The sequence below is a fragment of the Vombatus ursinus genome, unplaced genomic scaffold, assembly GCF_900497805.2.
Source record: "Vombatus ursinus unplaced genomic scaffold, bare-nosed wombat genome assembly UNPS02014847.1, whole genome shotgun sequence".
Taxonomy (NCBI): domain Eukaryota; kingdom Metazoa; phylum Chordata; class Mammalia; order Diprotodontia; family Vombatidae; genus Vombatus; species Vombatus ursinus.
The window spans coordinates 20,719,112-20,746,125 of NW_020954625.1; the positions used below are offsets into that span (position 1 = coordinate 20,719,112).

The 27,014-nt window shown below is 37.9% G+C and overlaps 1 protein-coding gene across 1 annotated transcript in view; it reads left to right on the plus strand.

Annotated features, from left to right (window-relative positions):
- The window catches only part of PCDH15 (protocadherin related 15), a 1,147,277-nt gene that overhangs the window by 1,075,673 nt on the left and 44,590 nt on the right, over positions 1-27,014 (plus strand). Inside the window, exons 28-29 of the mRNA XM_027840684.1 lie at positions 1,704-1,792; positions 25,851-26,027. Of these exons, the coding sequence (XP_027696485.1) occupies positions 1,704-1,792; positions 25,851-26,027 (266 nt within the window). The remainder of the gene's footprint in view (positions 1-1,703; positions 1,793-25,850; positions 26,028-27,014) is intronic.

Here is a 27,014-nt window from a genome sequence, read left to right on the forward strand (position 1 = left end):
GGTCTCCCACTTTGATCCAGTCATTGTTTGTTCAGACAAAATGAAAATGAGAGCTCCTTTCCCAATATTAGTTTTCTTTTGTGAAGTTCATCCTTCTTAAAGATGACAAGACTGACATTATAAGAATGAGGAAGAAGGTGGTCATGTTTGTCACCATAAACACTGCTTCTGATCAACTGACATGTCACCTGTAAACAGGTTTATACTTAGCAAATTTGACTCCCAAGACAGACAAGTCAGCAAGAAATGGAAACCTCAGTCAACTTTTTATCCATGATGTAAAAAATAATACAAAAAGTAATTAATAAAAGAAACACTTGAGAAGGAATGGCAATTAATAGGTCATAAATGGTTAACATTTGGTTAACATATGAGCCCTCTGATAGTATCCTATTTCAATTCATTGGTACAGCAAACCAGTTAGTCCATTTAATGATTTCTACACTACTAAAGGAATGCATGTACCATGCACATATAATGTAATTACTTCTTTAATTCACAATCTTTAAGAAGCAATATTTTAAAGCATATGCCCTCTAAATTTCAATGCCCATGGATAGAGACAATATGTACATGTGTGTGTAAATGAAACAATACAGTAAATAAAAATTAAATATATAAATTAATATATAAATGATAACATAGAAATATTATTTTTAGGGAAATGTCACTCCTACCCAACTGGGGGCAGGGGAAGAGAGAAAGACATTATGTAGAGAGTGATGCCTGAGCTGTTTTGAAAGAAACAAGGCATTCTAAAAGGCAGAGGTGAAAATGGAGTAGATTATGGTTAAAAATGCATTAATAAAATCAGACAGGTCCCTCCTACACTTGTAGAGCACAATTTCAAAGAACTGAAAGAGTAATTCCCTTTTCTTCATTTATTTTTGCATAAATGTAGTATATTTGTGTGTATACAGACCATCTCTCTATCATCTATCTTTCTATCTACCATTAGTAGATGCATTAGAATTCAAGTCTTCCTGACATTAAGTCCACTATCGTACTACTTATGCCATGTGGCCTCAGGTGGCACTGTGAATAGAGAATTTAACCTGTAATCAGGAAGACTTGAGTTCAAATCTACTCTCAGACACTTACTAGCCGTATGACCCAGGCCAGTTACTTAACCTCTGCTTGTCTTAGTTTCCTCTTCTATAAAATGAGGGTGGTGATCAGGGTTGTTTTGGGGATAAAATGAAATGATACTCACAGAGTGCACTGCCAACCTTAAAGCACTATAGAGGGGGCAGTTAGTCAGGAGGACCTGAGTTCAAATCTGGCCTCAGACACATAACACTCCCTAGCTGTGTGACTCTGGGCAAGTCACTTAACCCCAATTCCCTCACCAAAAAAAAAAAATGAAAACACTACAGAAATGCTAGCTGTTATTATTATTGATATTATTTTCAATTGTTGTGTCCTTCTCCCTTCCCTAATATGAAAGAAATACATTTTCTTTCACTTATTCATTTGTGTCTCAAACCTAAAATAGGGTCTGATGCATAATAATTAAGGAAAGCATGCTTGTTGATTGATGAATACACAACTGCACAGATTTTTTAATTGATTTGTTCTTAATTTAAAATGAGGAGATATTATGTCTAGACATGTTAGGAAAGGCAAGAACATGGTTTGGAATTTTGTGTTATACCAATGTGCACGTGGAAAGGCCTGTTGACCCTTGTATTGGTGCTTTCCAGGTGTCTGTGGTCAATCAGCTGGACATGCAAGTCATCGTCTCCAACGTGCCTCCAACTCTCGTGGAGCAGAACGTCAAAGAACTGACAGAGTAAGCCAGTGATGTTCATTTCTTTTCATGCCGGCTCATTAGAAAATCCGAATGCGTCAAGCCGAAAACTGAATGTAAAAATATCCACACACATACATACATACATACATATCTACACATGTGTACATATATATACATACAGTGGTCTACATATATAGGCTATATAATTTGCATTCAAAAATACCCAGATATGTAAATGTCAAAAGTGAGGCATCATAGATTATCCTGCCACATTTCAAAGTAATTGCCTTTGTTAGGAAAGAATCCTTAGTGATTTAACTTATCAAAATCAGGTATGAGCAGGGCTTCTACACCTCCTTGAATCAAAGTGAATGAGTGTAAGACTTGGTCATACCATAAGGAATTTGCTTAAAAAGGAGGAGCTTCTTTAGAACCAGTTGGAGAATCCAATATTTTGCAAATGGAAAGGAAAAAATGAGGTCATATAATGTATCCCAGGTCTACCAGCCCAACTGTGGTGGAGAAGGTTGATATGGAGGAGGGCTATTGGTTCTACAGGCATATTGGAGCAGACTACTCTGGCTGATACCAAGGTACCCAGAAAATCCTGAGAAATAATCTGTTTTCTCCCCACACCTTGTGTCTAGCTAGAGGACAGGTGTAGCTATCTATTACCCATACCCTCAGTTCCAATTTGATTTTAGGCCTAAATGAAGTGCTTATGAGTCATTGAACATTGAACAAAATAAACTACTTTGCCCTACCAAGCCTTGTACCAAGGCTACAGTCACGTGTACTTTCAATTTTAGTAGGAGCTACTTCCCTTACTTCCTCATGAGAACGTACCTGGCCATCGGGTAATCAGGGGCTGGTCCTTTTACACTTGTTATTGTCCAGTCATTTCAATCATGTCCTACTCTTTATGACTCCATTTGGGGTTTTCTTGGCAAGATGCTGGAGTGGTTTGCCATTTCCTTCTCCAGCTCATTTTACAGATGAGAAAACTGAGACAAACAGGGTTAAGTGACTTGCCCAGGGTCACACAGCTAGTAAGTATCTGAGGACAGATTTGAACTCAGGAAGATGAGTCTTCCTAACTCCAGGCTCATCATTCTATCCATTGCACCACCTCACTACCCACGGTGCCCTGGCACATTAACCATCCATATGTCCTATAATATAATAGTCTATTTGGTTACCCAAGTGTTTCCAATAACTGTAATTTTACTTAAACTATCCAAAGGCCAGGGGATAACTAGAGATAAATATATATGCAAAGTTGGGCAGAGAGTCCAACCTCTGATTAAATGTTAGTATATACATATATACATATACACATATATATGTATTTATGTATATGTGTATATGTATATATACATATATGTGCATATATATGTATGTGTGTATGTATATATGTATATATATATATATAAACTGGAGATTCCAAGCAATTATTATAACTTTTTATATAAAATAAACTCCTTAAAGCAAGTAGAGAGAACCATGTGTACCTTAGAGGCTATAATATTGTCCCTAGAATTAAAATGAGCTAATTATTGTAACTGTATTAAACATATGAATATATTGTTCCTGGTAGAAGCAGCTACAACGCAGAGTGAATAGAGTACTGGGCTTGGAGCTAAGAAAACCTTGGTTCAAATCTTACCCCACGTACTCATTATCTCTTTGACACTATTCAAGTCACTTAGCTTCTCTCAGTCTCCATTTCCTCATCTGTAAAAAAAAACAATGGAAATAATAATAGCACCTAGAAATAATATTTGTAAACTATTTAACATGGTACCTGGAACATAGTAAGCATTTAACTTTTCTAAATGATTCAGGATCATCTTTATGGATGCCAGCTTGATACAAGAGTAGAAAGTTCTAGGGGATAGAAGCCTGAATGGTTGAGAAAACTGTGCACACATTGCTTTTGATCTCGATGTTTAATCATTATTCTTCTAGTTTATGTCAGGCTGATAGTTGTTACCTCCAGCTGCTATCAATATGACTACCTCTTCATTCCTTGTTCCTATTCATTCAACCAATTAGACAATCAATAGATATTTATTTAGTGAATCCAGAGCACCAGGCACTGTGGTAGGTCCTGGAGATTCCAAGAAAAATGGAAATCTCTCCTTGCCTCCAGAAGCTTCCATTCCAAATGGGGAGACAATATGCACAGACATAGGGATACAAAAGATACACACAAAGTCAATATAAGATAACATTAGAGTGGTTCCCTACATCTACTTAAGTGTAAGGAAGTTTAAAAAAAGCTTCTAATATACTATAGACTGGAAAACCTGATAAATGAATTTTATAGTTGTATATGAAGTATAGGGTTGAGGTTCATAAAAGTATGACCTACAGATAATTACCTGCTAGCAGCAAAATGCTACACTATTGGAACTCCAGCCAGAAAACATAAGAAAACTGAGAGAGAATCAATTAAATAAAGGGAAGAACTCCTTGGCCTATATGGAACCCATTTCCCAGCTATCAGGTGTATGATTAATCCCCTCTCTGTCTTTGTGACCACACTCTTCCACTACACCAGTAATGGAAAAGTCTTACCATGTCACGACACTGGCAGAAATAATTAGTCCAAGCTATGAGAAACCTCCAAATATCACCCGACTCCATGGTGATGACATCTTTTCTTCCAAGTCTGGAAAATGCATTCCACATAAGTGGGCATGTTATTTTGCAAAGCTATTTTTGTTGCTTTTCCCCCGATGCTGTCGGGTCACTTGAATCATCAAGTTACTCAGCAATAGAACATCTGTCATTGTTTTATTTGGAAAATGTCACCTGGCAATGTTAGGAAACAACGTGAGAGAATTCAATTAAAGCATAAGAAAAACCTTCACATTATAAGTGAAAATGTCTTCAAGGAAAGAAAAATCCCTCTTTTTGGACCTGATAAGTTAATCAGAGTTATGAATTGACAGGTGCAGGAAGTGGCTCTGCAAGAGACTAAGAGGTCTGGAAAGAAGTCAAGTTGATTGGGTGAATAACTAGGAAATGCCCAGTCAGCTCTCAGGGCCAAGGTGATTGACAGCTCTTAATTTATTCAATTCCTCCTGGGAAAGGAGGGAATTAAGCTCCAAAGGTCAACACTAGTATTGACCTCATCTCATCATCAGAGACAACCTTGAGTAAGTTACACCAAGAGGAACAAAAGCTCATGAGGAGAGAGAGAGATAGGAATTAACCTTATCTCCAGGAGATCTCTTGCCCAGCAGGAGTGGAGGAAAATGAAACCTGGAGCAGAATTCAAGGATGTGCAATCACCTAAGTGGTTAATGGAGTTAGCCCACTACTCTTGCAAAGGAGCTTAGTTGTCCAGTTATCCATTATTTGATGAGAAAACCATACTGATATTGATGCTAAAATATGCTTCTGCCATTTTGGGAAAAAATAGAAGCAATCAACAGGTTAATAACCCCCACCATCAAAATTCCTTGGGAGAATCAGCTTGATATAATCCAAATGAATATACCTGTCCAACTGTGTTCTGAAGGAAATTTCTGCAATTTGTGAAATGCAACCTCCCTAAACACAAGTTGGGAGAGAATAGTCTTAATTTAAAACTTTAAAAATAGATTTTTATTGCTTAAGAAAATTATTTTGGTATTAGCTTCATTTAAACTAGCTTTAAAAATGAATCTAATATTTTTTATTTAATTTCACCCACTCTTAATATACCTTAAAATGTCCTTTGCCATTGAGCAAATAGGTTTTATTACACATCATAAATACAAATAAATGCAAATATACATATACTGTTATGTATGAATATCTGTATATCTCTATATAGACATAAACTCATATGAAGATGTGACGACATACATGGGATAAAGACATAGAGCAGAATGTATACATGTATATCTATGTGTATGTGTGTACATATGTTGTATGTATAAACATGCAGGCATACATATATATGTACACATATACATACATATCTCCTCTTAGAGCATTATACTAATAAACATATATAGAAAGCTGTTACACGGTGGAAGCCCAGCATGACACTAGTCTTTATTATACTGATATAGATTTAATCCAGGTTAAACCCAGTCTTGGGACCTAAAGACAAAAAGTCCATAAAGTGATATACTAATTCAGTTACTCCATGGTTGACTAGAAAACAAAAAGCATGGGGCAGAGTCAAGGGGGCAGAGTGAAAGCAGTGACTTCCTTGAGCTCTCCCCCAAACCCCTCCAAATGCCTATAAAAAATGACTCTAAACAAATTCTAAAGCAGCAGAACCCACAAAAAGACGGAGTGAAACAAATTTCCAGCACAAGACAACCTGGATGGTTGATTGGAAAGGTATAACGCGCCAGGCTGGGAGAGGAGCGCAGTTTGGCGTGGGTGCACAGGCCACAGAGAATCTGGAGCAGGTCTCAGAGGACTGAATCACGGGCAGCTGTGGTGGTTTCCAGACTTCTCAACCCATGAACACCAAAGACAACTCGTAAGGTCAGTGGGCAAAGTCTGTGACTGCGGTGAGAGAGGAGCTAGGTCTCAGCCCCAATTTCCAAGTGTGGCCCTGAGGCAGTGACAGCCTCCTGAGCTTCTGGCCCACAGACTGATGGGGAATTGGGTGGCTGATCAGAGGGGGATTGCAGGGTTCTCTTTGTCAGTGCTGAGGAAGGAATCTCTTGCTTTGCCTGTGTTTGGATCTGGGTCACATTCTGAGTGGTGGTCCTTGGGCAAGGAGGAGCGCTGGCATGGTAGAGCTTGTAGTGACGGTGGAGAGGAAATCCTCCTCACAGTTCCAAGACAGAAAGAGTACTTGTGGTCACTCATAGACCAGAGCACAGTCCAGGAAAGGATTAAACACCTCTCCCCTTATCATACCACCTTGGAAGAACTGAAAATTTACAGGTCCCTAGAAGTATCTCTGAAAACAGCTGTACAAACCCCTGAAGCTTGGGACAGTACATTCTCCACATTGGAAGCAGATCTCTGCTTTAATAAAGACTTTATAACTCAAGTAATTGGCTGGGATCATGAGCAAACCTCACAAGAAGTATCAGACCATAGAATATTTTTTTGGTAACAAAGATGATCAAAACATACAAACAGAAGAAGACAACAAAGTAAAAGCTCCTACATCCAAAGCCTACAAGAAAAATATGAATCAGTCCCAGGCCTTGGAGGAGCTCAAAAAGGATTTTGAGAAGCAAGTGAGAGAAGTAGAGGAAAAACTGGGAAGAGAAATGAGAGTGATGCAAGAAAATCATGAAAAACAAGTCAACAGCTTGCTAAAGGAGACCCCCCCAAAAAAAAATACTGAAGAAAATAACGCCTTACAAAATAGCCTAACCCAAATGACAAAAGAGGTCCAAAAAGCCAATGAGGAAAAGAATGCCTTAAAAAGCAAAATTGGTCAAATGGAAAAGGAAGTCCAAAAGATTACTGAAGAAAATACTTCCTTAAAAATTAGAATAGAGCAATTGGAAGCTAGTGACTTTATGAGAAATCAAGACACTGTAAAACAAATCCAAAAGGATGAAAAATTAGAAAACAATATGAAATATCTCATTGGAAAAACAACTGACCTGGAAAATAGATCCAGGAGAGAGAATTTAAAAATTATTGGACTATCTGAAAGCCATGATCAAAAAAAGAGCCTACACATCATCTTTCAAGAAATTATCAAGGAAAACTGCCCTGATATTTTAGAACCAGAGGGCAAAATAGAAATTGAAAGAATTCACCGATCTCCTCCTGAAAGAGATCCCCAAAAGAAAACTCCTAGGAATATTGTAGCCAAATTCCAGAGCTCCCAGGTCAAGGAAAAAATATTACAAACAGCCAGAAAGAAACAATTCAAGTATTGTGGAAACACAATCAGGATAACACAAGATTTAGCAGCTTCTACATTAAGGGACTGAAAGGCATGGAATATAATATTCTGAAGGGCAAAGGAGATAGGATTACAACCAAGAATCACCAAACCAGCAAAACTGAGTATAATTTTTCAGGGGAAAATTGGTCATTCAGTGAAATGGAGGACTTTCAAGCATTCTTGATGAAAAGACCAGAGCTGAATAGAAAATTTGACTTTCAAATACAAGACTCAAGTGGAACATGAAAAGGTAAACAGGAACAAGAAATCATAAGAGATTTATTAAGGTTGAACTGTTTACATTCCTGCATGGAAAGATGACATTTGTAACTCATGAGACCTTTGTCAGTATTAGGGTAGTTGGAGGGAAAAATATATATAGGTAGATAGATAGATAGATAGATAGATAGATAGATAGATAGATAGATAGATAGATAGATAGATAGAGGGCACAGGGTGAGTTGAAGATGAAGGGGTCATATCTGGAGAATAAAATTAAGGGGTGAGAGAGGAATATACTAGGAGAAGGAGAAAGGGAGAGGTAGAATGGGGTAAATTATCTCACAAAAAAAACAGAAAAGAAAAGACTCTTACAGTGGAGGGGAAACAGGGGAAGGTGAGAGGGAATGAGTGAATCTTATTCTCATGGGATTTGGCTTAAGGAGGGAATAACATACACACTCAATTGGGTGTGAAAATCTGTCTTACCCTACAGGAAAATAGAGGGGGAAGGGGACAAGAGAGTAGGGGAATGATAGAGAGGAGGGCAGATTGGGAAAGGGAATAATCAGAAGCAAACACTTCTGAGGAGGGACAGGGTCAAAAGAAAGAATAGAATAAATGGGGGGGCGGGACAGAATTAAGGGAAATAGTTAGTTTTTCACAGCATGTCTACTATGGAAGCGTTTTGCATAACTGCACATGTATAACCTGTATAGAGTTGCTTGCCTTATCAATGAGGGTGGGTTGAGAGGGAGGAAGGGAGAAAATTTGTAGTCCAAAGTTTTAAAAACACATGTTTAAAAAAATGTTTTCACATGCAACTGGGAAATAAGAAATACAGGAAATGGGGTACAGAAATCCATCCTGCCCTGCAGGAAAATTGAAGGGGAAGGGGATAAGAGAAGGGGGGAAGAGATAGAAGGGAAGGCAGACTAGGGGAAGGGAAGGGGTATTCAGAATGCATGCCATCCTGGGGTGGGGGGAGGGGCGAGATGGGTTGAAAATTTGGAACTCAAAATCTTGTGGAAATAAATGTTGAAAACTAAAATAAATTTCAAAATGCAAAAAAAAAGAAAACAAAAATCATATTGGACAAAGCTTTTTTTTTTTTTTTTTTAGTGAGGCAATCGGGGTTAAGTGACTTGCCCAAGGTCACACAGCTAGTACATGTCAAGTGTTTGGTCTGAGGCTGGATTTGAACTCAGGTCCTCCTGACTTCAGGGTCAGTGCTCTATCCACTGTGCCACCTAGCTGCTCTAGCAACAAAGCTTTCAACCTTATGGGTTAAATACTGGAAAGACAAGGGTATAAAGAGATTAATTTGGAAGTACATCAGCCTTTACCCAGAAAGATGTTTTAATCAAAGAATTTTGCTCATTGATATAGAGACCTTGAAATGAGGTTGAATCTAATATGAAAAAACACTTCAACTAGAACATTTTGTATTCTGCTAATTTATATCAGAATCATAGGGTGGTGGTAATTTTCCTGATTTCTACCACCACAAAATCTTTTAGATCTGTCCCCTTCTCCCCACTAACAGAGCCACCAACCTCATTCAGTCCATTGTCACCTTTTGCCTGGACTATTGCAATAGCCTCCTAATTAATCTCCCTGCCTTAATCCTCTCCAATCCATTCCAACCCACAGTTGACAAAATAATTTCCCTAAGGTACAGGTCAGGCTATATTACTTTGCTATACACAATATTTAATACTTCCCTATTGTCTCAAAGGTAAAAAAAGAAATTCCTCAGATTACTATTTAAATGTCTTCATGATCCAACTGGAGCCTCATTTTCCAGACTCATTTCACATGAATGCCCTTTATAATCTCTAATGTCTGTCTTCTTGCTGTCTCCCAATATATGCTATATGCCTTAGCAAAGGCTGGACCTCTTACCCACAGTGTTTTCACTCTTCTCATATACCTCTTACAATCCTGAGATTCCTTCAGGGCTCAGCTAAAAAATTTCTTCTGTGGAAAACTTGCCCTAATTCTCCTTCTCATCAGTATATCCTTTCTCCAATTATCTTATACTTACATATATTTTAGAGATCCAAATAGAATGCAAGTTCCTTCAGACCAAAACCTTTTTTTTCTTTTTGTCTTTTTATCTTTGGCACATTGCATAGAGAGCACTTAATTAGTGGAGGTTAAATGGAATAACTACAAAACTATTTCATTTAACCAATCAGCTCCCATGGTAATATGATAACTTATTTTGTAAGAGTCCATATTGACTAGGAGTACAACTAACCCAATCAAGGAAGTCTAGTACAACCCAACTCCATTACAGAAAGTGAATGTAGCTCACAGGGGAGAGGTAAGTGATCAGACTGGAACCAGGAGGAAATTGCCAAACTGATGAAGTTGATTGTAAGCAAAAAGTATTTTGGACCCAGTCTGAAATGTTGCATTAAAGAACAGCTACTAAGGAGAAAGATACCTTCCAAGGCGCTGAGAAAGGTGAAGAAGGGTGATTTCTGAATACTCACTATAGATCTCAGAAATGGATTGCCTAGTTTCTTGAAAATGCAAATTCACCCCAAAAAAGGGAAGGGAAAAAAAGGAAAGGGAAGTAAAGGCAAGGCAAGGGGGAAGGCAGAAGGTAAAGGAGAATGGAAGGCAAGGGATGGGAAGGGAAGGGAAAGGAAGATCAAAAGAAAACAAGGCAAGGCAAGGGAACAGAAGTTTGTCTAAATTTAAAATAGATAGATAGGTAGATGGATAGATAGATCGATAGATACTCAAATATACAAATATATATCTATTCTTTTCAAAAGTAGTAATGACTGTCAAAAATGGGTCAGCTCAGGGCAGCTAGGTGGCACTGTGGTAGAGCACTGGCCTTGGAGTCAGGAGGATCCGAGTTCAAATTTGACCTCAGACACATATCACTTACAAGCTGTGTGACCCTGGGCAAGTCACTTAACCCCATCACCTAGCCTAAAAAAAAATGGATCAGCATATGACAAGACAAATTGTAGTGGAGATTTTTGGTCTTCCTCAGTTACTCACACAAGTACTTTTCCAACCTACAAAATTAAATGGAGAAGCCTGCAGTTGGTTGACCTTCACTGAGGCCATTGTTATTGATTTACCCAATGGAGCTACTCTGTTTCCCTAAAGTGTCCCCACTTTGTTTCTGTGTAACTAATGGGGAACTTTTTAAAGAATATTAAACAAAAACTTTGTTTAAAAATATTCATTCAACAACATGAAATGCTGATACTAGATTTAGAAACTATTTTGGGAAGAAAACTCAAGCCCAAGTATCCATCATAGACATCAATAAGACCATGTGATTGGATACCTCTCATAACAATTGTACCTTGAAAGGAGAAATTGAGATAAAAGAAACCTCAATTTTCCTATGGCATTTAACCTTGTTCAAATATGTTTAAGATGCCTAATATGAATATACCCCAATGCTTCAACTTCCAATGAGGTTAAGGACTAAGACTTTAGTCTCACTTTCTTGCAGCCCCCTTTTTTGCTCTTTAATGCAGATTCTGTTATTATTGACCTCCTTCTCTTTATTCATCTCATGGGTGCATCCCAGAATCATGGAATCATAAAATCTCAGAATCTCAGAAATAGAAGGAATCCCAGAGATCATTCATTCTAACACAGCTATGAATAGGAATTCCATTTTAAAAGTGCATTTCTAATGTCCATGTGGAAATTTCCTAGAAAAAGGAAAACTCTCTGCCTTCTGAAGCATCTCATTACACTTTGGGGCAAGAGACTTGTAGCTGGGAAGTTTGTCTGGCATCAAAATGAAAATTACCTTTGCTTCTATTTCTGCCCTCTATGTTATTGCCCTGTGAGCTGTAGAGTATCATAAGGAGAATGGCACCATATTTCAATTCAGGGAGACCTGGGTTACAATCCTGCCCTGATGTTTACTGGCTATGTGACCTTAGATAAGTCACTTAAACATCCAACTTCAGTTTCCTAATATGTAAAATGAAGGAGCTATAGTTGTTGGCCTCAGAGGCCCTTTCCAGCTCAAAACCTATGACCCTATGATCTTCTGAGGTCAGTTAAAAGTCTAATCCCTCTTTAACAGGAACACCTTTAAATCCTTGAAGACAGCCATCATGGCTTCCCAATGGCTTCTCTCCTCCTGACTAAACCTTTCAGGTTCCTTCAAGCAATCCTCCTATGAATTGAACTCTAATAACCTCATTTATTTAACTGACCTTACTCAAAGGGTAGTTAAAACATGTGCAGCAAACAATCCCTTTTGGAATAAATTAAAACCAGTCATTCTTTCAAAATTTATTTCAATTGTGAAATCTCTATTAGCTCCTAGCTCCTAAACTTTAATTAACAAAAATTTTGCTGACTGCATACCATTTAGAAATAAGTGTACTTAATGCAAAGACATATAGGGATTATCAAGACAGAAACATGAGCAGCCTCATTTCTCTCGACTAATGGAGCATGGCCTCCCCCACGGCACATCTTATTAATGATATCCTTTGCTATAATAAGTCTGTAATCAGTGGAACGTAAATTAAAAGTCAACTGTAAACATTAAGCATTAGCTACACATAAAATAATAATATGTTAATGCTTTTTGTTTCCCAAAATGTGCCTCTATTATTGATGGGAGGAAAAAAAATATTGGAATGGTCCACATCTTTTCTTGATAATCTTGGTAATTTTTTGGTGCTCATTCTGAGGGACTTCAGTTGATATTTTGGAGGAGATCTAGTTTTCTTCAAAGCACAAATGAAGTGAAATTTCCTACAGAAGTTGCGTCCTGATCTTCCCCACCCCTAGTTGAAATATGTCAAGTATTCTTGGGACTTGCTTGTATACATGTGGCCACAGGCAGTAAAAGGTAAATTCCTTGAGAACCAGGAAAATTTAGAGTTTTGGTTTTAAGTCTCTGAATCCATAGTGTCTAATACAATATATTGCATTATAGAAGGTTACTAATAATATTTCTGGAATTGAAATGAATTAAATTAAATTGGAGATTGGGAATTGGATTTGATCTGTTGAGGTCTAAGATATGAGGGGCTGAGCCGAAATGACCCAATGAATTAACTTACTTAGGGAGATCCCACATGTATTTCAATGTTTAATCAATACTTTTTTGGTGACACTGTAGGATGTAAGTTTCTTGAAAATAAGAACTTTTTTTTTTATTCTTTTTAAATGTGTATACCCAGTGCCTGACATGGTATTTGGTACATACTATTTAATAAATGCTTCTTGATTTATTGATTGATTGTTGTGAGTTCATAGATGAACCATACCTTTAGTATTTCCCCAATTAACATGCAGATCAATTCACTGATTTCTGATCTGGGGAGTTTTCGATACTCCTGGGAAATCTATCGGCATGCAGCTTTCTAGGTCTGCATTATCGGGCAGACAGAAGAGTTCACCTGTTTATTGCAAAGGCAGGTGATCCATGACTTTCACTCTCTGTGCTTTGTTTTTGAAGGTTAAAATGCTCAATGCAATATGAATTTTCAGGCACTCATGGAAGGGATGACATCTCACAAACAAATGAATGATTTCTTCATACTAGAGGCTGTAAGTGCTGTGTTGGGTATCAGTTAAAAAAATGATGGGGTGACCTTGAACACTGTTGTCCTTATATTTCAAGGATCTCTGGCTTCATGATTGTGGAGACTCTCTCTACCAATGCCTATCCCAATACTCCCATATCTTAGCAATAATAATAATAATTATTATTATTATTATTATTATTATTATATAGCACTTTAAGAGCTACAAAGTATTTACATATATTATTTATTTCTTCCCAACTCCAAATTCTTCACTCTATCCACTAAATACTGAGCTCCTTCCAAATGGATGATCTCCATGAGTTGGTCTGACTGAAAACTGCATGCCTTGATGACCACACAATGTTAGATGATGAAACCATCTGACCATAACCAGGCCAGACACCCAACATCCAGCATAATACTTTGTATGGAGTACAAACATAAATAAATATTCAGTAAGTTAATTTAAACCGAATGACAGGTACACTGCACCTCACCAAGATTTTACTTGAACCCAGCAATACAAAGATCTAAGACATGTCCAAAGGTCTCATGATGGAAAATGCTTTCCACATCCAAAGAAAGAACTAGGGAATTTGAACTGCTATTTTTTTCCTCTTCTGTTGAGTTTTGTTTCCTCTTTCTGGTGGTTCCTCCTATTGGTTCTACTTTTTACTTACAACATCATTAATGTGAAAATATGTTTAATAGAAATGTAAATGTATAACCTATATCAGATTGTGCACCTTCTTGGGGAGGGTGGTGGGGAGGATGGAGGAGAAAAATTTTAAACTCAAAAACCAATGGAAGTGATTGTTGATAAATCAAAATAAATTAATAAAAAATTTCAAAAATGCAAAAAAAAAAAGATTTTACTTGAAGACTACTCATGTTGCTAGAGCCTGCCAGTATTTGTGCCTCCATAACAGAAGCCACAAGATTGTAGAATTGCCTCGTGACCCCAGTTCAGAATGTAACTCCACCAGGGTATGTGTGTAAGAGTGCAAAGTTAGAGGGCACAGATGACACTTGGATTTTCTTAGGAAATTAGAAACAACAGTTTGGCACCCAGTTAACAAAAATAATTAGTCATAATAGTAAGCTATCATATGGGACCTGTTTCCTCCCTCTTTTCTGTCTTCTTCCAGCCGAACTTTTGATTGGCCTAGCCTTACCTTTTTCCTGACATTTTTCACGCTGCTTGCCCTGTGCATGTTTTGTGTTTCTTGTCACAGTGGGCCAAAAATATCAAGTTACTCCAGTGACCCAATTTTTTCATTGCTGCTGTGAACAATCTCTAGCCAAACCCCTTCCTAGAAGCATCACATGAAATTCTACCAAGAGGCAGTAAGGTATAGTGGGTAGAATACTGGACTTGGCATCAAGAAAATCTTGGTTCAGATTCTGCCTCAGACATTTATTAGTTGTGTGGCTGTGGGTTAAGTTATTTAATCTCTCTGGGCCTCAGTGTAAAATGAAAGGGTTGGATTCAAATGCACAGCTGTGGCTAGAATGCTGGGCTGGAATTCAGGAAGACTCATCTTCCTAAGTTCAAATTTAGCCTTAGACACTTTCTAGTTATGTGACCCTGGGCAACTCACTTAACTCCGCATGCCTCAGTTTCCTCATCTGTAAAATGAACTGGAGAAGGAAATGGCAAAGCACTACAGTACCTTTGCCAAGAAAACCCCACAAGTGGTCACAAAGAGTTGGACATGATTGAAAAACAAATAAACAACAACAACAACAAGGCTGCTTTTAGCTCAAACTTTAAAATCCTATGAATTATACCTACGCAAAATGAATAAAAGCACTAATGTTGCCCTACCAGTATCTATAATAGAGATCAGACCTCTCTCTGCCATTGCCAAATAAAGTAAGTTAATCAGAAAGTACAGTCCTTTGTGTGAGATTCTAGCTATGTCATAGAATTCAGCACAGAAATGTCAGGTGACTCCCCTCGAGCACTTTCTGTGGTTTGCTTATTTCTTTTGTAGCTATAGTAAGCCCACAAACTCGCTAAGCTAAATTCTGAATGAAACACTCCTAATCGTCATGCTCTTGTCTCCCAAAGAATCATGAACTTCCAGAACCTCCAGTTTGGAAGGGACCTGTCAGACTACCCAGATAGCCCGTAACTTCCTGAGAATCCCCAGTATATCTCCACAAAGCGGTCATCAGGTCTAAATTTGGAGAACTTCACTGAGAAATCCCTAAACAGCTGATCCAACTGGCTGGAATACGTAGACCCTAACATATTTGGGATTTTTTTTATAACACAAAACAGTCAATCAATAAGCATTTATTAAGCATATACGATGTTCCAGGCAATGTACTAAGTGTTGAGATGCAAAGAATATTCGACGGATGACCCATGCCATCGGTTTATGGGCAGAAATTCCCCTGATCAGCTCCTAGATTCTAACAAAAATGGATTCTTGTAGGAAAAACTAGCAAAAACTAACTAAATGTGAAACAGTATTTGGGGAAGAGGGTTGCAAGGGATGGTAAGAATGGGACACTCTTGCTGATCATGGAAAATCTCTGATAGTTTGGAAGGAGATTGTCTAGGAAAAACTTGGAGTATTATTTGTTATATTGGTAGGGAGAGGAATCAAGATATTATAGTGTCATAAAAAATTGGAGAGGAGAAATTTTCAAGAAAGGTAACAAGAGTGTCAGAAGCTTCATCGAGTCTGAAGTAAGCGATTGGGAGAAAACCAATAGATGGGAGATGAAGGCAATTTAACTCCTTTAGAAGTTTCAGTTAAGTGATAAGAGCTAAAGGGCTTCAGGATGTAAGAAATGAAGAATTCGAAAGGATGAAGAGGGAGAGGAACAAGGCAGTGACAAAAATGAGTGACTCAAAAGTGTGGCGCTAGAGGGAAACGGCACAGTAGAGAAAGATAAATTGGAAGTATGGAGAGAGAAAAGATGATTGAAAAGAAAAAGGAGAGTGAAGGAAAGGAGGGAAAGTAAAGATATTGGTGGGGGGAAGAAATGTAAAAGGGTATTACCTCAAATAGTACTGAGCTCAGTAAAATAGAAAGCAAGATGAACGTGTGTTTTATATTGCATTGAAAATTTACTGAAACCAAGAACAACGTTGTTAATTGTTAAGTTTGACGGAATTATTCATTTTCTTCTTTTAAATTCAGAGGTATCAATCATATATTTTAAAGTCAATCATTATTTCAAACATCACTTGATCTGAATAAAAAAAATAAAAATAAGACAATAAAAAACTTAGAAAGAGCCTCAGAGATTATAGGGGTAGGGAACCTTCAGCCTTGAGGCCAAATATGCCCTCTAGGTCCTCAAGCGTGACCCTTTGACTGAATCCTTCTATTAAAGGGGCTAGTTCTGTGAAGTTTGGATTCAGTCAAAGGGCCACACTTGAGGACTTACCATATGTGGCCTTAAGGCCACAGATTCCTCACCCCTGATTCTAGTCTAATGCTTTCTTTTGAGAGATGAGGAAACTGGCACAGAGATGTTGTGACTTGCCCAAGATCATACAGGAAATTTCCATTTTATAGATAAAGAAACTTATGCTCAGAGGGATTTATCTATGGTCCCATTGCCAGTAGATAGCCAAGGTTCATAGGATTATAGATTTAAGGCTGAAAAGCACATTTTAGAGGTCTCAAATGATCATCAACTCAACCCCCTTATTTTAATGATAAAGCTGAAGCCCATAGAGGTCGTGACATACCCTCAGTCAGAAGGGTAGCAAGTAGCAAACTGGGGGCTTGAACTAGTGCCCTTTCCGCTACCTCACAGTTGTATCTTGATTCTAAGTCCAATGTTCTTTCTACTGTACGCCATGTTGACTTTCTCTGCAGAGGATGCCATGGAAGGATAGCTAATGCTCATTTTCTTTTGTTTTGTTTTTAGATAAAGAGGTGATTTCAGTATGTGGACTGTTACTCTAATTTCATTTAAATATGCCCACAACAATTCCATGTTATGGGCTCCAATTTGTCCAGCTTCATTGTCACCTAGTAATGTGTACAACATACAAAGAATTTATTTAAAGAGCTTTATTCAGTAAACATAAAAACACACATTTAGTCATAAAGTATCTGTAAATCAATGCTAAATTAAAATGTCTAAAATGATATTTGAAACTTTGAAGAGATTTAAATGCAATTTACAGGTAATCTTGGTTTTCTTATGAGAACTCGGATTTGGATTTACTCCTCATGGTAAAGGATGGCAGTCACAAGCATTCATTAAGTGCTTACTACCTTCAAGTCGCTGTGCTGGGCATACAAATTAAGGGAAAGATACTGCCCTTGCCTTCTAAAAGTTCACATCCTAAAGGTGGAAACAGCAACCAAAAAGACTGTGTAATTACAAGATACATAAAGAGTAAATTGTAACTGTCTCCAAAGGAAGGTGATAGGATTGATGGGGCCTGGGAAAGATTTCTTACAAAAGGTTGGGTTTGAGCTGAGTCTTGAAAGAGGTCAAGGAAGCCATGAGCTAGAGGTGAGGAGCATTGGGGAGCAGTTCTGATGGAGGACAGTTACAGAAGAACTGGGGGAAGTAAAGATCCATAAAAATACTTAAGGGAAGGAAGATATTGCCTTCTGCTGCACAAGAATCTCCCCAGGAAAAAAAAGAACAATTATTTACCTAGTGGAACTGGAAGAGGATTATGGAAATAGACAGTTTGATGATTTGGCCACATTTCTGGATCATGGAATGTGAGAACCAGAATCCATTTTGATTAGGACGTACAAAATACAATGCACCAAAAAGAATAGATATTTGGAATATGAGTGCCCATAAGTTTTTTTATAGAGTTTTATCATTCAACTGATCTAATGACAGATCATGTGTTTATAAATGTATGTCTTGATTTTTCCTTATAAATGCTTCCTCCCAAACTGGGGCATTATTCTCTCTTTTTCAATGCAAGCCAATGTTCCCAGAAGATAAACAAAAGCAAATGTGTTGGCATTTAGGGAAAGAAAGGTAGAGAATAGAATTTTGTTTATGCTCCACCCCCCCCCACGCCGGCTTTTCTTCAACCACAGTTTAAAAAAAATGATTTTAAAACAGGGACAAAAAAAAGTTTTCTCATATCCTTGATTCATGACCTTCACATTTAGAATATGAATAAAATAGCCTTTGAAAATGAGTCAATATTATCTACATTAAAAACTACATCAAACTGTAAGGTAACATTCATTGGTATTGATGAATGCAGCTCTTAGTTTGTGTACTGATAATAATTCCAATCCAACTGATCATTGCTCAGTGTGGTTAGAACACAGATCCACTGGATACCCAAAGAACACTTTAATATTTCAGGAACTTGGGCATAGCAATGGTTTTCAACAATTCTTTCAGATTGCTGACCCTCAAGAAGCACTCAACTATTCTCAACAATGCTGATGTAATGAAAGCAATGCTGAATAGGGAATTATAAAACCTGGATTCGAATTCTCTTTCTATTACATGCTACCTTGAGACCGTACTCTTTGGTTCTCAGGTTATTCATTTGTATGTGCCAGTGAGTGTGTGTGTGTGTGTGTGTATGTAGAGAGAGAGAGAGAGAGATGGAGACAGAGACAGAGAAAGACAGAGACATACAGACATACACACAGTCAGAGACAAAGAAGGAGGAAGGGAGATAGGAAGAGAGGGAAGAAGATGAAGAATTGAGCAAAAGGGCTTCTGAATTCTAAATTCTATCAAAGGAGATACTATGTGTGCCTTGAACATAGCTAAGTACTTAAAAAATACTTGTTCCCCCTAAATCTATGATCCTATGAATCTTCTCGTTGAAAAATGTGGTATGTTTATTTACCTCTTCTACTGGTATTTTATCAATGGACCTATACTGTGAGCTTTCCTCAGTTTCTCATTAGTGTACTTTCCTCTGGCATCCTCAGTCTCAGATTTTCCCTCTCCTTCCCTCTCTTTGTCTCACCCTCCCTGTCTCTGTCTGTTTCTTTTTTCTGTCTCTCTCTGTCTCTGTGTCTCTATCTCTCTCCACAGGCTCCTTCTCTTTAAGCTTCGAGCTTGCTGTGATAGCCCTTCCCTAAAACAATACAATGATCATATCCAGCTTTTATATTAAGGTTTGTAAATTACCTCCCAAACACTATCTCATTTTATCCTCAAAACAATCCTGCAAGGTAGGTGACATCGTTCCCCACCTTAGGGATGAGCAGACGGAGGCAGATATTAAGTGACTAGCTATGTCCACTTATTAGCCTTTGGCTCCACTCACTGTCCCTGTAACTTTTCCAGTGAAACTCCTGCTCCCCTGCCCACCATTCTCCAATATGGGTTGTCTTCCTATGAGAACATAAACTCCTTGAAAACAGAGACTTTGTTTTTGTATCCTCCAAAATCAATAACTTTCTGGGCACATAGTAAGCATGAAACAAATGTTTTTTTTTTTTTTCCTGACTAAATGCTTGATGAATGAATTTTAATTTCTAGAAAATACTGAGGTAGGTAGCACTGTAGACGCAGCAGAGATGGGATCGAGAGTCACAATGGTGGGATTAACAGAGGTGAAGAGAGACACTTCTTTCTTAGAGATGAAAGGTAGGATCAAGATATGGATAAAGAGGAAGAAACTGAAAGAAATTCTGGAATGACACAGATCCCAGTAAAGCCAAAGAAGGATGGGACACTTTTGAAGTCTTATTGTTTAGATATTTTTACTTTTAAAAAATCTATTAATACCCAAAACAATGCTGCTAGTGATCAAGGTTCACAGAATTATGTTTTGTTTTCTTTGAGATACAAAGCAGTCAATTCTATAAATAAAATGTCTATTTAAAATATCTCCATTTGCTAATAAGTACACAGCAGGCAGGCTGACGTTCTAGAAACCAGTAAGGCATGTTTGTCCATAGGACCATAGGAGTTAAAGCTAGTAGCTACCTTAGACATTGTGTAGTCAAGGAATTCCAAATAACAAGCTAGAATAGGCCATAGAGGTCAGCTAGTCAATGATCAACTGAGGCCCAGAGAGGTTAAGCCACTTGTTCAGAACCATACAAGTACTGGGATTTAAATTCAGTTTCTCTGACTCTATCCACCCACCACTGACTTGTTACTGGTAACAAAATGTAAGCCTTGGTTTATTTTAGGATTCGGCTTCACAATTTCTAGAATTCTGTCAGTGACCACAAAGGGAAAAAAATACTAAACTATTCGAAAAAGGGCATTGTGAAGTAAAACCCGTGAAGTTTATTCGTACACATTTACAGCAAAAATGAAGGAGGGGAGCTGGGAATATCGGCCAAGCTTGTAATTTCAGGTTGAGTTAGTAGATTGCTTGAGAGTTCTGAGCTGCAGTAGGCTAAAAACAGTTAGGTGTCTGAACTAAGTTGGATGCCACTATGGTGAACCTCAGTAAGCAGGAGGTTAATACATTGTCTAAGGAGGGCCAAACTGGTTTAAGGTGAAAATGGAGTAGACCGAAGCTTCCATACCAATCAGTATCACTGTGACCTTGAATGGACACTGTATGTCTGGCCTGAGGGAGATAGGGAGACCCCAGTCACCCCCAAAATGAAGCCTCAATGATGAAAGAGCGATGAGTTATTGTAACCTAGCACTGGTTCATTGTTCTTTCTACCTCAGTTTTTTTCAGTGGGCCCAATACAAATTAGTAGCAACAAGATCCAAGTCTCCTGCAACAGAACTGTTGTGCCACCCAATATAAGGATTTCTCTGACTCTATATCCCCACTGAAGGTCTATCAGAAAAGGCTTCATGGGTACTTGTTGGGGGGAATGTGATGGGAATCTCTTTTTCCAGATATGGCTTAGAGTAGATTGTCCCTTTCATTTCTGATTCTAGGATTCTGAATCTGTTGAGAGAAACTGAGTAGCCTTTGACTGCTACTGCTACCGAGTCCCTTGATCTAGACTTTAAAGATAAAATAATTTAATATTCAAAGTATATATAACATCTTTGATTGAGACATCACCCCCCCCCATCCCAGCATCACGTGGACAAGAAGAAAAAATAATGATGCATCCTAAAATGGTTTCTGGGCTTCAGGCTATATGTATTTTAAACACAGCAAATAAAGATAGAATGCTCTGGGAAAGCTGCCTCATTTTAACTGAGGCATGACAAAAGTCCAGTGCTCTCTGACCTACAATCTATTTCATTCAACTCTTTTGTTCAGATAGTTGTTAAACTCCTAATTTTCTTTTTCTTTCTTTTTTAATCTTATGTTTTACAACTTGGCGAGCTACTTCATTGTGGGCTCTTACATTCATAGGAAAGCCATTGAGGCTAATGATAGAGGCCATCCTAAAGTACAGGTTAGATGATGTCGCTCTTCTGCTTAATGAACTCCAATGAATCCTTATTGCTTCCAGAATAAAACACGTATGTCTGTATTTGATATCTACAACTCTTTCTGACGGGGCTCTCCCCTCCCTTTCTAGGCTTGTTATGCCCCTTCACAAACCTTCTATCTCCTCTGTATGTCCTTAAAGCTGCCTATTTATGTATATCTTGTTCTCCTCATTATAATGTAAGCGATTCAAGGTCAAAGTCTTTCTCTTTCGCTTTTTATCTTTGGATTCCCCAATGCCTCGCACAGTACAATGCATGCTCGTAGTAGATCCTTAATAAAAGCTTTCATAAAAGACCTACATTCATATCTTGGCTCTAATGTTTCAATTAAACTCAACAACCATTTTAAAATACCTATTTGCAATGCACAGAGAGACACCGAGTGCTGACCTCACCATCAGGAAGACCTGGATTCAATTCTTGCCTCGGTTACATACTTTGTTACCCTGGGGGGACCCTTTACCCTCTCAGTGTCCTAGGAACTCTCATAATTCAGAGATCTAAAGCTTAAAGATTTCTCAGAGGCCCTCTCCTCCAACCCATTCATGTTATAAATGAATAAACTGAAGCCAAGGGAAGTTGGACGACTTCCTTAAGGTCATCCAAAGGAGGTGGTATGCAAGCTCTTATAGGCTGGAGCTATTTGTGAAGTTTTCCGTGTGAGCAGTTAGAGTTCTGAAATTGTCAAATGCTACAAATCAGGCCTTAATTTACTATTTCATTGATTCCGAGACTCAAGAAAGCAATGGAAAAATATTAATACAGATTCCACTTAAAAGTGTGCCGTGCCTTTTTAAAGAGCTGCTTCTTAAGCACTCTTTTTGGGCCCAAGTCCCTCAATTTCAGGGCTAGTGCCCTTTTCGATGCACCATGCTGCTGCTCTAGAACTGTAAGTTCAAAAGCCAGAACTAGTCTTAAGTTGCTATGGAAAGTTTCTTCCCTGGCAATTTATGCTAATAATTAAATCACAGATCAATTGTGTGAGACACTGGGGATTTGGGGAGTGGACCTGGAATCTCATCAGCCTTTAGAATTCCTGGGGGAGGACTATTCTTCCAACAATGCAAATTAGCAATTTTTTGTTTTGTTTTTTGTTGCAAATTATGACCTGATCTTAGAGAGTCATACAATTCAGTATACTATTCAGTAGACTCCAGTAATACTATTTCCTAGAGGATCAAATACAAAATGCTCTGTTTGGCATTCAAAGCCATTTCTAACCTCGCCCTCCTGCCTTTCCAGTCTTCTTACACTTCATTCCCCTACATGTGCTCCTCAGTCAAGTGACGCTTGACTACTGGCTGTTCCACAAATGAGATACACCATTCCATCTCTTGGCTCTGCATTTTCTCTAGCTGTCCCCTATGCCCAGAATGCTCTCCCTCCTATGCTCCAACTACTGACCTCTCTGGCTCCATTTAAATCCCAATGAAAATTCCATTTTTCACTGAAAACCTTCCCCAACACCTCAGAATTTTAGTGCCTTCTTCTGCTACTTATCTTCTACTTAACCTGATTAAAGCCTGTTTTGTATCTATATGTTTACATGCATTCTTCCCCAATAGACTTTAAGTCCTGTGATTGCATGGGTTATCGTTTGCCTCTCTTTATACCTCCAGCACTTAGCATAGTAGGCACTTAAATATTGATTGATTGATTGATTGAATTGGCTTGCCCATGGTCAAATAACTAGTATATGTCAGAGAAAATCCTGGTATCTCAAGTTTTCTAGCTCTAAGGCTGGTCCTCAAGTCACTATGCCATGCTGCTTGTCAGATATAATATATAATATACAATATAATTTACAATATGGAAATATGTCCACATGGTATGAAATGTCATATAGTCAGATGAGCAAGAAATTTCTTCTGGCTAAGTGAGTCAGAAGAAGCTTCAATGGAGTCAAGTCATAAGCATGTGTAGAGATGGGACAGGTAAGCAGACGTAAACCTCAAGAATAGGAGGTAACATCAATGGTTCATCTCATGTAGCTTGGCAAGTAGTTTGTCTTTTGTAGCATTTTCTAGTTCAAAGGGGCCTTAGAGACATTTTTTGCATAATAAATAAGCATCCAATTTCATTATCAAGATCTGGATTCAACTCCTTCCTCCTATACATAGTATGTGACGCTAGGCAAGTCACTCTCTCAATGGCCCAGGCAATTCTCCTAGTATAGAAATCTAATAAATAATCATCAGATTTTAACACCCTGAGATAATCTAATTCAGAATCATAATTTTAAAGTGAGAAAACTGAGTAGTTATGTAGATTGCCATAGGTCATTAGCAGCAAGGTAAGGACTAGTGTCTGTCTCTTGACTCCAGATAGACCCACGGGTAAATGAGTGGCCAGACCCAGATTGGCTCAACAGATACAAGACTCCAGCCAGCTCCATGGACTGGGCCTTTGTTAAAGAATTCACATTTCAAAAATAAGCATTCAATTATTTTACTTCATTTGGCAATTAAGTTGAAGAAAATAAAATATTTACTTCTCACCCCTGAATTGTCCAGATGCATCCTGCAAAATCCAGGTATTGGCTGCTTTCTTTCCCTTTCTTTTTCACACTGTGAGCAAGTCTAGAGAATCTATTGCTTTAGACACCTGAGTCTTACTACATTGACGCTTACTGTCAAGCTGTAGATGAGCCTGCCTTGGACCCTATTCAAGGCTGAAAAATAAGAACCTTCGTTAAAATTCAGAAGCATCATGATGGAGTGAATAGAGAGCTAACAATGAAACCAGGATACCTGGATTCAAGTCACACTGCTCAAAAACCAAAGCTATGTGACCCAGGGCAAGTCATTAGCTTCTCAGACTTCTAAGACAGCAATGTCAAACTCAAATAGAAATGCATCCCTGAGGGCCACATAATTGACTTAGAAAATCACAAATTGACATTATCTATGCTTTATTGGATTTTTAAACATTTCCCAAATGCACTGTAATCTAGTTCCTGCCTAACTGGGCCCATTGGCTGCATGTTTGAAACCTCTGTTCTAGACAACTCTTTAAGAATTTAATTTGCAGCAAAAGGGCCTACCTGCATTGGAAGAGGGAGTTTCCTCTCCTACTAGTTCACTAAACAAATAAAATTGCAGGATCAGTCCTGTTAAAATTCATACCAACCAAGTGGTTTCAAACTGTGGACCTCAACATAGCATCATAGTGAGTCCTTGATATAGTAAAGCTTCAGATGTCTTATTTCTTATGTTAATTCTTTTCTGGATAAAACATCATTGATAAAATATTTGATGCCATAATACTTTATGACTCAATCAAAAAGGGAAAAGAAGGCAAATTTAAAATTAAAATAAAAGTAAAAAATGTTATATTTAACAAAATGATGATATAATTGCAGGAATTATAATGGACTCCTACCTGAAACTGTACTTCATTTACTCACAATTTAAGATTTCTTATGTTGTTCAGAGGATGACATATTGCTTTATTGTTATTATTATCATTTATCATCATCACTATTTTCGCTGTTGTTATTGTTATTGTAATTATTATTAGTTTGTGCTTCTTTCTTTCATACTATCCTTTCCTTCTGATGCTTACTCTGGATTTAGCCGTTGCCATCATCTGAGTTACTTTTGAAGCGAGTAGATGACATTTTTCGAAGAAGGGCTCCTATTTCTTGTCATGACACCCATAGGAAGAACAGGTGTTCTATTCCATGTGATCCAATGTCTTGGCATGGATCCCATAAGTCATGGGCCAAGGAACTTATCATCCTCCTCCCCTGTGAAAAAAGGTAGAGCCAAAGAGCTCTATGCCCCCATGACTTCTATAAATTGTTGACAGTTTTATTTGTAAAACACATTCTGCATTTTCCCATGGGCCATTTAAAACTGAAATGATATCATAAATTCCAAAAGCTCAGACATAAACAGGACATGGTTGATGACTTCCCTCTATAGTATTATGCTTCTGTGATCCCTGGGGCAGGTCACTGTTTAGGAAATATGGAGATTTTTTTGAAAAGTGATAAGATTTAGTTCGTAGGGACACAAAATTAGATACCACTACATTAGGGCCTATTTTCTCCACTTTTAAATTGGTCTCTCCATTCAACAATTCTTAAGAAACCGTGTTTGTCTTCTGTTTTAATGGATAGGATTTTGGATCGCTACGTGCAAGAGCAGATTCCTGGGGCCAAAGTTGTGGTGGAATCCATTGGTGCCCGGAGGTTTGGAGAAGCCTATTCTCAAGAAGACTATACCAAGTCTGACCTGGTTGTCTATGCAATTGACCCCCAGACCAACAGAGCAATCAGCAGGAATGAACTTTTTAAGTGAGTACTTGAAACATATATTTGATATTTCCTTAAATCAATTGATGAAGCTTTCAATGAGAAGTCCTCCTGTAGTAATGCAAATCTTTGCCCATCCTTTGTGACCCTTGCCCCTGTAATCCCATGAGTTCACCTTAAGGTGTCCATCCAACATGCTGGGCACTTTTCTCGCTTTTGCTTTGCAAATATATCCATGGACGCATATGAGATGTCTGTTAGTCACCTCTCATTCTCACTCCATGAGTAATCCATCTTTTTTTTTCTTCATTCCTGCAACTTCAAAGATATCCGTTACTACACTTCTGTTAAGTAATTCTTTGTTTCTAATGTATTGCTCATGCTCAAATTCTTGTAATAAATAGTCAATGAAAGCTTTTTGCTTCCGGATGCCAGGTACCTTTACCATTCTATCAAAGTATCATCCATATTGGTTGCTAGAGATAAAAAGGATCTTAATAAATTACAATGCTTCATGTGTTTTATGCAAGCTATTATTTGTTTAACCTCAATGAATATTTCTGAGTTTACAGAATTAGTCATTTAGCCAAATTTTCACATCTACTATACTAAGAAACCATGAGATTTAAAAGAAAAAAATATTCTCAGAATACATAAAATTTAAGAGGAACTTATAGAATAGTGTAAATTTGGAATTTGGAATTTGCTTCTCTGAATTCCTAGCTTCCTTCCTCTGCATTCAAAAAAAAATCAGTCTCACCAAATAAAATAGGAATGCAAAGCTAAGCAGCTGTATGTTTGAAAGCGATCTAGGGATTCTAATGGATGACAAGAACAATATGCATTAACTGTTTCGAGAAAGTTAATGTGCCCTTGGGAGCCACTGTGAGAGGCCAAGTGTCCGGGATGAGGTTGACAAGGTTGATGACAATTACCATGACAAAGATGATGGTGACAACAATAATGCTGCTCACATATATGAGCAGCTTTAAATGTTGAAAAATAACAGGCAACTTTACATATCTATCC